General features: G+C 47.5%; 3 protein-coding genes across 3 annotated transcripts in view; 2 read left to right on the top strand and 1 right to left on the bottom strand.

Moving 5' to 3' along the window:
* FANCD2 (FA complementation group D2) overlaps positions 1–12,114 on the top strand; it is a 1,230,368-nt gene that overhangs the window by 108,636 nt on the left and 1,109,618 nt on the right. The window lies entirely within an intron of this gene.
* Positions 1–12,114, bottom strand: part of EMC3 (ER membrane protein complex subunit 3) — a 146,271-nt gene that overhangs the window by 62,901 nt on the left and 71,256 nt on the right. The gene's annotated exons all lie outside the window — the stretch shown is intronic.
* Positions 4,745–8,980, top strand: JAGN1 (jagunal homolog 1). The gene is made up of 2 exons (XM_049766338.1): positions 4,745–4,876; positions 8,024–8,980. The coding sequence occupies exons 1-2, from the start codon at positions 4,788–4,790 to the stop codon at positions 8,484–8,486; spliced, it is 552 nt and encodes a 183-aa protein (XP_049622295.1). The 5' UTR covers positions 4,745–4,787; the 3' UTR covers positions 8,487–8,980.

The raw sequence follows: 12,114 nt of genomic DNA, 5'->3' as shown, positions 1-12,114 counted from the left end.
AATGATGTGCTACCTAATTGCCTATGGGTGAGGCACCACTCACTGAGCTGAAGGAGTTAGCTAGATCCTTGGAGAAGACGCTGGTTTGCTGCAGGTAAGATGTCTTGTATGGGGCCGGAGCAGTGGTGCAAGCGGTAAGGTGTTTACCTTGCACACAGCTAACCTAGAACAGATAGCGGTTCGATCCCCCGGTATCCCATATGGTCCCCCAAGTCAGGAGTGATTTCTGAGCGCAGAGCCAGGAGTAACTCCTGAGTGTCACCGGGTGTGGCCCCCAAACAAACAAACAAAAGTATTGTATGTATGTATCATCCAGCAGATCTCAAGTTTTTGCACTAACTGGGCACTATGGGCTACTAGGGACACAAGGCACCCCAAGTTCTTCACTGCAGGGATGTCACATGGCAGTGGGGAAGCAGATAGTTAAGCCTGAACCGTTGAAAAGGGATGTATTGCCTAGGGCCTAAAGAGGGCCCAGGAAGAGTCTAGGGGCTCTGGAAAACCTACTGCCTCAGTGAAGACCAGGAAACTTCAGAGATGTAAACTAATAAATGCAGGGTTTAATTACCAGAGCACTCTGGGTTTACCGCAGTCTCCTGGTGCAGCAGGAATTCAGTCTTCAGGGCTCCAAGCTCAGTCATTTCCAGATTCTTATAGAAATTCAAATGATAATGAGGTTACATGCAGTTACATTTCAAACATTCCACAGGTCTACATAAATTTTAGTTCACACCATTCAATAGAAAAAGATACAATCCTCCAAACCCCCTTCCCAACACCACTCTTAGCTCAGCTCACATTCTGGTGACCTGTTTGTTTCTTCAGATTTTCCTTGGAAATGTCTTGACCCACCAGGATGGGGGTCTTTGGGAGAAGTCTGGCCCATCAGGGTCTCATAGATATTTTTATAGCCTTGAGCCAGCAAACAATGACAGAGCTAAAAGCAACATCAATCTTTACCTGACTGTTTCCTGTATTTCACAAGCACATACAACTCTCTCTTACCTTTTTGGGCCAGTCAGTAGCTCACCTGTGTCAGTGAATTGTTTTGCCTAGCTGCTGGGGTCATCAGGGCCAGAGGGCCTGGGAATGTCAAAACAGTGAATTTAGAAATCAGAAACTGGGGCCAGAGAGATAGCATGAAGGTAAGGCATTTGTCACGCATGCAGAAGGTCGGTGGTTCGAATCTCAGCACCCCATATGGTCCCTTGAACCTGCCAGGAGCGATTTCTGAGCATAGAACCAGGAGTAACCTCTGAGCACTGCCGGGTGTGACCCAAAAACAAACAAACAAACAAACAAAAAGAAAGAAAGAAATCAGAAGCTAGCAGCGTGGTTAAACCTAATAAAACTATGAAATTACTATTACTTGATAAAACTATAGAAATGCTTAAAAAGAACATTAACAGAACCTCAAAATGAACTGTGTCCAAAGGGATGAGTGTTGGAATATTTATGACTGAAACTCAATGGTGAAAAACTTTGTTAATTATGTGCCTCACAATGATTCAATTTAAGAAAAACAAAAACCCCACACTATGCCCCAAATCATTTCATGGCTGAGAGACCAGTAAGAATTGCTCTAGGGACTCAAAAAGCTGCATTCCCCTGAATTCTCTTATCAATTCAGCCTAAGGGACTGAACTGAATCTTCAACCAGGGAAGGAAACACCTGGGACCCTAGGACCATCTAAAAGCTAAGTTCTTTTCAAAGTTTACATTTTTATGTCATCTGGTTTGGGGCCACATCCAGATGTGCTCAGGGCTTACTCCTGGTGGAATTTGAGAAACTGCATGGTATGCCAGTGATTAAACCTGGGTTGGCCCAGTACAAGGCAAGAGCCCTACCCACTGTTCTATTTCTCGGCTCCATTCTGTGACTATTTGCTGTGCACGGTTCAGCGGTACTAGTGCATTCATAGGCTCAACATCACCACATTCCTCCCTTCTCACCTCTGCCCAGAATCAGCTCCATACACTCCCCTTGTCCCCAGATGTTGGCCACCAGCTCCACATCTTCTTTCCCAGCCTCCACATTTTTCAAACAGGGCTGTCGTCTTCCTGTAAAATCTCTTTCAACTTGAGTTTTGCCCAAGTCGTCTCTAGCAGGAATGCCACAAAAACACTGCTGTGACCTTGGTGTGTTGGAGTGTCTCATTGCTGGTTAGTTCAATCTGATTATCAGAAGAAAGTTATTGTTAGTGATTGTGAGGGGGGCAATTATTAAGGATACTCAGACTTCTACATCTCAGCATCCCTCTCTGAACAGTGGAACAGCTCATATTAAAACTATGAAGTTTAGGATCAGGAGAGATAGTACAGCGGCGTTTGCCTTGCAAGCAGCTGATCCAGGACCAAAGGTGGTTGGTTCGAATCCTGGTGTCCCATAGGGTCCCCCGTGCCTGCCAGGAGCTATTTCTGAGCAGACAGCCAGGAGTAACCCCTGAGCACCACCGGGTGTGGCCCAAAAACCAAGGGGAAAAAAAAAAAAAACTATGAAGTTTAGGAAAGGGAGAGTCTGAATAGAGGCTAGGGCTCAAGGGGTGCAGCTTGGGCGAGGCCTACAGTTGGATTCGCCCAAGCACCGCAGAAGAAATGGGTTGGACAACCATACCGAAACATCAGGCAAGAGCCTCCAGGAGTGGCCTGGGACCCCTATTTTCATTTTTTTACTTTTGTACTCAATTTGCCATATTTTATTTTAAAATTTTTTTATTGAAAGAAAATGCATCACATAGTTGTCATAATTGACCATAATACATTTGTTTCAAGATAAGGGAAAGTTACTGAGGAAAATAAAGAAAATAGAAAAATTAAAAATAATATGGAGGGGCCGGAGAGATAGCATGGAGGTAAGGCGTTTGCCTTTCATGCAGGAGGTCATCGGTTCGAATCCCGGCGCCCCATATGGTCCTCTGTGCCTGCCAGGAGCAATTTCTGAGCCTGGAGCCAGAAATAACCCCTGAGCACTGCCAGGTGTGACCCAAAAACCACAAAAAAAAAAAAATATATGGAAATAAAAAAAAAGAGACAGTTCCAAAGCAAGTATATTTTTACAAACTATTCTATATCCAATAAAGCCACTAATACAATAGAGGTTTAGTAAGCTCTTTTGTTTTTATTTTATTTTTAAAATAATATCTTTATTTAAGCACCATGATTACAAGCATAATTGTAGTCATAAACAGAATACCTCCCCCTTCACCAGTGCAACAGTCCCACCACCAATGTCCCCCCTGCCTGTCATTCTACTTCTCTCATTCTTTAACATTGTCATGCTAGTTGTTAGTGTAATTATTTCCCTAACAGCATTCACCACTCTTTGGAGGTGAGCTTCAAATTGTGAGCCGGTCCTTCCAGTCCTTCCAGCCCTTAACTCTTTTGTCTCTGGGCCTTATTACAAAAGATAAGAGATACCAGAGGGTGGCGCAAGCGGTAAGGCTTTTGCCTCCCATGTGGCTAACGTAGGATAGACCTGGGTACGATCCCTGGCGTCCCATATGATCCCCAAAGCCAGGAGCGATTTCTGAGCACATAGACAAGAATAAACCCTGAGTCTGTCCCAACCACCCTCAAAAAAGAACAGGAGAAAGAAAAAAATATATAACAATGAGTTATTACTTCACACTTATCAGAATAGCCTAAAGCAGAAAGGTCAGAAACAGAATTTTAGGGGTGATGCAAGTGGTAGAACACATTTCTTGCAAAGGCAAGACCCAAGGTTTAATTCCCAACACAAGATGATCCCACTCTACATGCCTTCATAGTCCTCAAGCACTACCAGGTGTGGCTCCCACCATTTTTTAAAGTACAAAACCCAACAAATATTGGCAACAATTATGGAGAAAATTATTAAAACTTGACCTGAAGACTGATAACCTCTTGAATGATTGCTCACTTTCCTTAAACTATGATAAAGCACCATTGAAATATAAAAATTCCCTGTGGGGCCCGGAGAGATAGCACAGTGACGTTTGCCTTGCAAGCAGCCAATCCAGGACCAAAGGTGGTTGGTTTGAATCCCGGTGTCCCATATGGTCCCCGGTGCCTGCCAGGAGCTATTTCTGAACAGACAGCCAGGAGTAACCCCTGAGCACTGCCGGGTGTGGCCCAAACACCAAAAAAAAAAAATAAATAAATAAATAAAAAAAAAAAATAAAAATTCCCTGTGAAGTGGCTAATTACTTTTATTAATTAGTCTGAATTAATTAAGTTATTTTTAAAACAATATGTAATTATTTTGGTGCTCAAATTGCCATATTGTAACTTTTTAATTTAAATTCAAAGTTAGTATGTGTTACACTTTCCTTGAAAAGAAAAAAAAACTTTATGTTGGAACAAAAGATAGCTCTTGTATTTTGAGAATTTTGTTTGAGAATTTGTTTTGTTCTTTCTTTCTTTCTTTCTTTCTTTCTTTCTTTCTTTCTTTCTTTCTTTCTTTCTTTCTTTCTTTCTTTCTTATTTATTTGTTTTGTTTTGAGAATTTTTTGTTTACTTTTTGTCAATAAATACTTAAAATTTGAATTAAAAAAAATGAAATAATTGAAGCAGCAGCAAAACACCCCCAATGACAGGCCACAAGATACAGGCTGTGACTACCTACTTCCGGTTCCTCCCCGGTGGGGGGGGGGGAGTAAGGGAGAGGCGGGGCTTAGGGAGCGCGCCTGCCCCTAGTACCGGAAGTAGCCACCATAGAGTCGCTTCTCCTGAGATAGAGCGACCGGAAGTTACTTTGCCCCGAGACAGCGCAGCCATTGGGGCCGAGTGAAGGGCTGTAGGCTGGGATCATGGCATCCCGGGCAGGCCCCAGAGCAGCTGGCACCGATGGCAGCGACTTCCAGCACCGAGAGCGGGTTGCCATGCACTACCAGATGAGGTGGGTATGAAGAGGAGAAAAGGAGCCTTTCCCCAGGCCAGTCTTGGGGAGTCAGGCCTGCTGCTGGGGGCACCCAGGCCCTGGCCCAAATCTTGGGATGCTGATTTGCAACTTGACCCCTGGATCTTGGATTTTTATTTTTATTTTTTTTCCTTCATGGAGCCTCAGTTTCCCCACCTGCCAGGGGTAGCAGGTGTGGTTAAGTACTAGCAGGCCTGGGACAGAGCTGTCAGGTGCTAGCCTTGCACACCTCCAATTTGGGGTTCCCATCTGCAGCATCTCATGTGCTCCCTGGAGTACCACCAAGAGTGGATTTCTGACTGCAGAGCCAGGGGTGACCCCAGAGCACCTCTGGGTGTGCCAAAAACAGTGGCATCCTATGTGCTCCCTGGAGCACTACCAGGTGTAGATTTCTGAGTGCAGAGCCAGGGGTGACCCCTGAGCATCGCTGGGTTTGCCCAAACAGCAGCCAACAGCAGAAAAGACGATCCAGCCTCAACTTAGTGCAAGGATAGGTTAAGCCCCTTATGGGCTATTATGGAGGGGACTGGGCTTTGGGCTGCAAGGAGTCAGGCTCTCTCTGCCCGTCCTCCAGAACTTTCTTAAGCACAGCCCAGACGTTTTGCAGCTTGCCCAGCGACTGCTGCAATCACCGTGGGCCAAGCACACCTGGACTGCAAGTGCGATGATCCTCAGACCTCCATGGCTGGTCCCCATCTTGGAACGGCTTGAAAGCTGAAGGCTAGTGTGATTCCCCCCTCCCTGGCTTCTAACTCTGCATTTTTTTTCTTTTTTTTTTTTTCTTTTTTTTTTTTTTTTTTTTTTTTGGTTTTGGTTTTGGTTTTTGGGCCACACCCGGTAACGCTCAGGGGTTACTCCTGGCTATGCGCTCAGAAGTCGCTCCTGGCTTGGGGGACCATATGGGACGCCGGGGGATCGAACCGCGGTCCGTCTCCTAGGCTAGCGCAGGTAAGGCAGGCACCTTACCTCCAGCGCCACCGCCCGGCCCCAAAGAATTTCTTTTTTTTTTTTTTTTTTTTTTGCTTTTTTTTTTTTTTTTTTGGACCACACCTGGTGATGCTCAGGGGTTACTCCTGGCTGTCTGCTCAGAAATAGCTCCTGGCAGGCACGGGGGACCATATGGGACACCGGGATTTGAACCAACCACCTTAGGTCCTGGATTGGCTGCTTGCAAGGCAAACACCGCTGTGCTATCTCTCCGGGCCCTGCATTTTTTTTCTAATGGCCAAAAACATTTTTTCCTTCCCTTAAATCTATTTAAGTTCTTCCAGAATGGTTTTTGAATCTCTCTTACCGAGTTTTCTGTTTTGTTTTGTTTTGGGGTGGAGGGGATGTTGGTCCACACCCCCATGCTCAGGGATGGATGGTCCCTGGCTCTGGGTTCAGGGATCACTGCTGGTGGTGTTTAGGGGATGCTGGAATGGTGTTGGGGATCATATCTTGTTTGATTGCATCTAAGACAAATATGCCTTTATTCGTGTTATAAGTCTCTGGCTCCCTTTCTGGAGTTTTTAAGAAAGACCAACTGGGGGACCTTCACTTCTTTCCTGCCTAAGGGAACAGCCCAAACAAATTGTTGTGTTTTCCATGTGAAGAGATTGTCTTTATCCCCTGAGTGAATTAGGAAATAAAGGTAAGTGCTAAGAAAAACTCCACTAGGGCCTGGAGAGATAGCACAGCAAGGTGTTTGCCTTGCAAGCAGCCGATCTAGGACCTAAGGTGGCTGGTTCAAATCCCGGTGTCCCATATGGTGCCTGCCAGGAGCTATTTCTGAGCAGACAGCCAGGAGTAACCCCTGAGCACCGCCGGGTGTGGCCCAAAAACCAAAAAAGAAAAAAAAAGAAAAGAAAAGAAAAGAAAAACTCCACTGAACCTGTGCGTTCTCTTTACTTATTTATTTTGGTTTTTGGGTCACACCTGGCTGCGCTCAGGGGTCACTCCTGGCTCTGCGCTCAGAAATCACCCCTGTCAGGCACAGGAGACCATATGGGTTTCTGGGATTCGAACCACTGTCTGTCTTGGATCAGCTGCATGCAAGGCAAACGCCCTACCGCTATATTATTGCTCCAGCTCACTGCTTTCTCTCTGGTCTTTGGTTCTTTTGTTTGTTTTGTTTGTTTGTTTTTTTGTTTCTGTTGTTGTTTTTTGGGTCAAACCCGGCAGCGCTCAGGGGTTACTCCTGGCTCTATGCTCAGACATGGCTCCTGGCAGGCTCGGGACCATGTGGCATGCTGGGATTCGAGCCATCGACCTTCTACATGCAAGGCAAATGCCTTACCTCCATTCTATCTCTCTGGCCCCAGTTCTTTTTCTTTTCTTTTCTTTTTTTTTTTTTTTTTTGGTGTTTGAGCGACACTTGGCAATGCTCAGGGGTGACTCCTGGGTCTTCACTCAGGAATCTCTCTCCTGGAAGTGAAGTGTTTGTAGTCGGACCATATGAGATGCTGGGAATCGAACCTGGGTCAGCCCCATGTGATGGATGAGCCCTACTTACTATACTATCACTCTGGCCCCTTCAGTTCATTTTCTTTTTCCTTTTTTGTTTTTTTTTTGTTTTTTGGGGCATACCCGGTGGCACTCAGAGGTTACTCCTGACTCTGTGCTCAGAAATTGCTCCTGATAGCACAGGGGGACCATATGGGATGCTCAGATTCAAGCTACCATCTGTCCTGGATTGGCTACGTGTAAGACAAATGCCCTACCACTGTAGTATCTCTTGCCCCCCTTCAATTCATTTTCTTTCTTTTTGGGGGGTTGAGGAGCTCTGGTATAAATCTTTTTTTTTTTTAAAAGGCCACATCCAGTGGCACTCAGGGGTCACTTCTGGCTCTGCATTTAGAAATTGCCCCTGGTAGGCTGGGGGACCTACGGGATGCTGAGAATCGAGCCAGATCCCTCCCAGATCAGCCGCATGCAAGACAAATGCCCTACCTCTGTGCTATCTCTTCAGCCCCCTCAATTCACTTTCTTCATTCTCAATTCCTTGTACCCGGCCAGCCTTTTGCTAGAATGGTTCTTCCCCACTTCTGCATCTTGGGGGTCCACTCTAGCTTCCTGGGGCAGGCATACAGCAGGTGGTCAGAAAAGGTTTCCCGAAAGCAACTCCTCCCTCTGTTCCCCCCACAGCGTGACTCTCAAGTATGAGATCAAGAAGTTGATCTACGTGCATCTGGTCCTCTGGCTGCTGTTGGTCGCCAAGATGAGTGTGGGCCATCTCAAGCTCCTGCCGCACGACCAGGTGGCCATGCCCTACCAGTGGGAATACCCTTACCTGCTGAGCATCGCGCCCTCGCTCTTGGGCCTCTTCTCTTTCCCTCGTAACAACATCAGCTACCTGGTTCTCTCCATGATCAGCATGGGCCTCTTCTCCATCGCCCCACTCATCTATGGCAGCATGGAGATGTTCCCCGCAGCACAACAGCTGTACCGGCACGGCAAGGCCTACCGCTTCCTCTTCGGCTTCTCCGCCGTCTCCGTTATGTACCTGGTGCTGGTGTTAGCAGTGCAGGTGCACGCCTGGCAGCTCTACTACAGCAAGAAGCTTCTGGACTCGTGGTTCACCAGCACGCAGGAGAAGAAGCGGAAGTGAAGTGAGACCCGGTCAGGAAGTGCCGCCATATGTAGTGTGGCCAAGGGAGAGGGCCAAAGAGTTGGCGGAAAATCTGCCTGAGTGATTCTGGCAGCGGGGCTGTTGGCAGCCGGTGCATGCGGACTCCAGAGCCAGAGGGCAGCTCTTGTTGCCATCGGTTGAGGTGGCAGAACGATGTTTAATTTATTCCTGCTTGGCTGGAACTGGATGATCAGCCGTTGGAGAACAAACTTCAGCAGGTGGAGGTTGATGCCTTTCAGGGTTTTTCTTTTAAGATAGTCTTGCCCTTCCTCTTCCCATTCTCTCCCCTTCTCATTCCTTAGACTGAGGGAGCATCAGAGAGCACTTCCTTTCCTTCCCTCCCTCCCCCCTTCCCTTCCTCCCACTGGTTAAGGGGTGCCACACACCCCAAGGCTGCTACTCCTGCTGGTTCTGTCCTCTACTGCAAATCATTTTAGTTTAAAAGAACTTCAATAAAAGTGTACCTGCCCCGAGCACCTCCGCATCTCTGTGTTTGAGATCTGACGGTGTGGATGGTGTGTTATTTCAGTGGCATCAGCCACTGGGAAGGACATGAATGCCTTTAAATAGCTTGGCAGTGGCCATGAAGAAATGACCTGGGCATTGGGTCCACAGTCCCATTTGTAACCCTGCAGCGGATTAAACTTATGTCTCCACTTATGAAATGGTATATTCTTTATGGGGGGGTCATACCTGCCTCTGTACTCAGGGATCATGTCTTGCAGTGATTGGGGTACATATATGTGATGCCAGGGATTGAACTGGGGTCAACTACATGGAAGGCAAGTACTCCCCCCATATTAGCTCTTGGCTCAAAGTGGCTTATTCTTAGGGACCCATTTTGGCTTCTGTGTTCCCTTGGTCCAGATGTTCGTGTTTGTCATTCTGTGTATAGTTGTGTCTCTAATACTGTTGTCTTTTTTGTTTGTTTTTGGGTCCCTGACGGCGCTCAGGGGTTACTCTGCACTCAGAAATCACTCTTGGCAGGCTCGGGGGACCATATGGGATGCCAGGATTTGAACCGGGGTCCGTCCTGGGTCAGCACCTGCAAGGCAAATGCCTTACCGCTATTGCTCTGGCCCCTAATTGATTGGTTTTGAGGTCACACCTGGCGGTGTTCAGAGGTTACTCCTGGCTCTGCACTCAGAAGTCACTCCTGGCAGGCTCAGGGGACCATATGCAATGCCGGGATTCGAACCAGGCTCTGTCCTTTTGGCTGCGTACAAGGCAAATGCCTCACCTCTATTCTATCGATCCAGCCAGCCCCCTGTTGTTATATTTAACCAAAGAACAGTAGCTCTGTATGTAAGAGTGAATATATCAGGGAAACATGCGACCATGAAACAGAGCATGAGGGTGGTGTCTGCTGGTGGGGAATAGATACATTCAGTGAAGCCAGAGAGGCCGTGAGTTGAAACCCTGTCCTGCCAAGTCTAGTGCACAAGTAAATATTTACTAAATTTAGGATTGTCCCTCTGCTCCTTCTACTTGTCTTTCTGGTCCCTGGATGGTGCCCAGGTCTCTTACCTGTGAGTGTCTGTCCCCAGAGTGAGTCAAGCTGTCGTTTTATGGACATTAGGTGTGTGCTCACTCATTCTCTACTGGGAATGGCAAGGCTTCTGATGGCAGAATCACTTCCTCTACGGCTGGAGTGGGTGGGGTGCTTGCCTTCACACGACCAACTTGGGTTCGATCAGGGCACTCTGTATGGTCTCCCAAGCCCACCAGGAGTGAACCCTGAAAACAGATCAGGAGTTAAGCCCTAAGCACTGCTATGCGTCACAAAACAAACAAACAAACAAAAAAAAACCCTTTCCTCTTCTGAATATACTCAAACCCTTTGTGTGCCCCTAGCTACTACCTCATATCTCCCTGCATCCCTTTGTCTTCCACATTCCTACTGTACCAGGAGCACAGCTCCAGCCTTAGTAGTGGGCCCCATGATTAGCGTGTTCTGCCATTTTATTCCAATGTGAGTCCTAATCCTCACTGTTGCAGCAGAGCTGCCTGTGAATGGATTTCTATATTCGTACCATGTGTCCCAGTTTCCTTTGCTAAAAGATTTTCCTTCTCAGGAGCTGAGGCAACAGTACAGCAAGTAGGGCATTTGTCTTGCACATGGCCAACCTGGGTTCCATCCCTGGCATCCCAGGTGGTCCCCCAAGCCTGTCATGAGCACTGCTGCATGTGGCCCCCAAATTTCTTTCTCAGGGTCAGGAGATGTAGCCCAATGTGTAGATAGATTACATGACTGCCTCAGTTACATGACTGCCTCAGTTTGCTTGCCTTGCATACTGCTGACCTTCTTTTCATCTTCAGCACCACATAAAGTGCCCCCCCCCCCCAGTCACTGAACATTGCATCCCCCCTTGACAAAGAAGAAAGGTACATGCTTAGCTTCAACATGGCATCTGGGAGACTGATTCTTGTACCGCATGCCCCACCTCTAGCACCTCTAGTTGCAGCCCTGAGCAAGACCAGGTTGAACACCAGTGGCCCTGGATTTCCCAGCACTGCAGTATATGGCTCCTATCAAAATGTGTCCCTGGGCTGGAGCAATAGCACAGCGATAGGACGTTTGTCTTGCATGCAGCCAACATGGGTTCGATTCCTGGCATCCCATATGGTCTCTCCGAGCCTGCCAGGAGTGATTTCTGAGCACAGTCAGGAGTAACCCCTGAGTGCCACCGGGTGTGCCCCCCCCCCCCACACACACACAAAAATGTTTCCCTCTGCTTTTAGTCTTCCTTTTATTTGGGGGCCACACCTAGCAGTGCCCAGGCCTTATACCTGACTCTGTATTTTAAGGGACTATCTGGGGTTCTGAAATTGAACTCAGGTCAGCCATGTGCACAGTAAGTGCCCTTCCCACTACTCTCTCTCTCTCTCTCTGGCCCCTACTTTGAAATGTCTTTGCTCTCTCTCTCAGGACGGAAGTCAGGGCCAGTAGGTAACACAGGGGAGACAGAGGACTTGTCTTGCTTGTGTGCGGTGCTGGGTTCCATGTCTAGCACAAGAGGAGAGAAACTCCTATGGAAGCTGGAGTCCTAGTCTGCTGCTAGCTCAGGTTTCAAGAATTTTTTGTTTGTTTGTTTGGGTTTTTCTTTTTTTGGTTTTTGGGTCACACCCTGCAGCGCTCAGGGGTTACTCCTGGCTTTGCGCTCAGAAATCGCTCCTGGTGGGCCCGGAGAGATAGCACAGCGGTGTTTGCCTTGCAAGCAGCCGATCCAGGACCAAAGGTGGTTGGTTCGAATCCCGGTGTCCCATATGGTCCCCCGTGCCTGCCAGGAGCTATTTCTGAGCAGACAGCCAGGAGTAACCCCTGAGCATTGCTGGGTGTGGCCCCCCCCCAAAAAAAAAAAAAAAGAAAAAAAGAAATCGCTCCTGGCAAGTTTGGGGGACCATATGGGATGCCGGGATTTGAACCACTGTCCTTCTGCATGCAAGGCAAATGCCTTACCTCCATGCTATCTCTCCAGCCTCACAGTTTTAAGAATTTCTATGAATTCACCTAGTTTTCATTGGCCTCTAATGGATAGAATGGCTGGTTAACGTGCCTTTGCCTCTCCCCTTGCTCAGAGCCTCATCCAAGGCATTTGCTCACAAA

Source organism: Suncus etruscus, chromosome 20 (assembly GCF_024139225.1).
Source record: "Suncus etruscus isolate mSunEtr1 chromosome 20, mSunEtr1.pri.cur, whole genome shotgun sequence".
Taxonomy (NCBI): domain Eukaryota; kingdom Metazoa; phylum Chordata; class Mammalia; order Eulipotyphla; family Soricidae; genus Suncus; species Suncus etruscus.
Note: the sequence above shows the minus strand (reverse complement) of the source record. Positions and strands in the feature narration are given on the sequence as shown.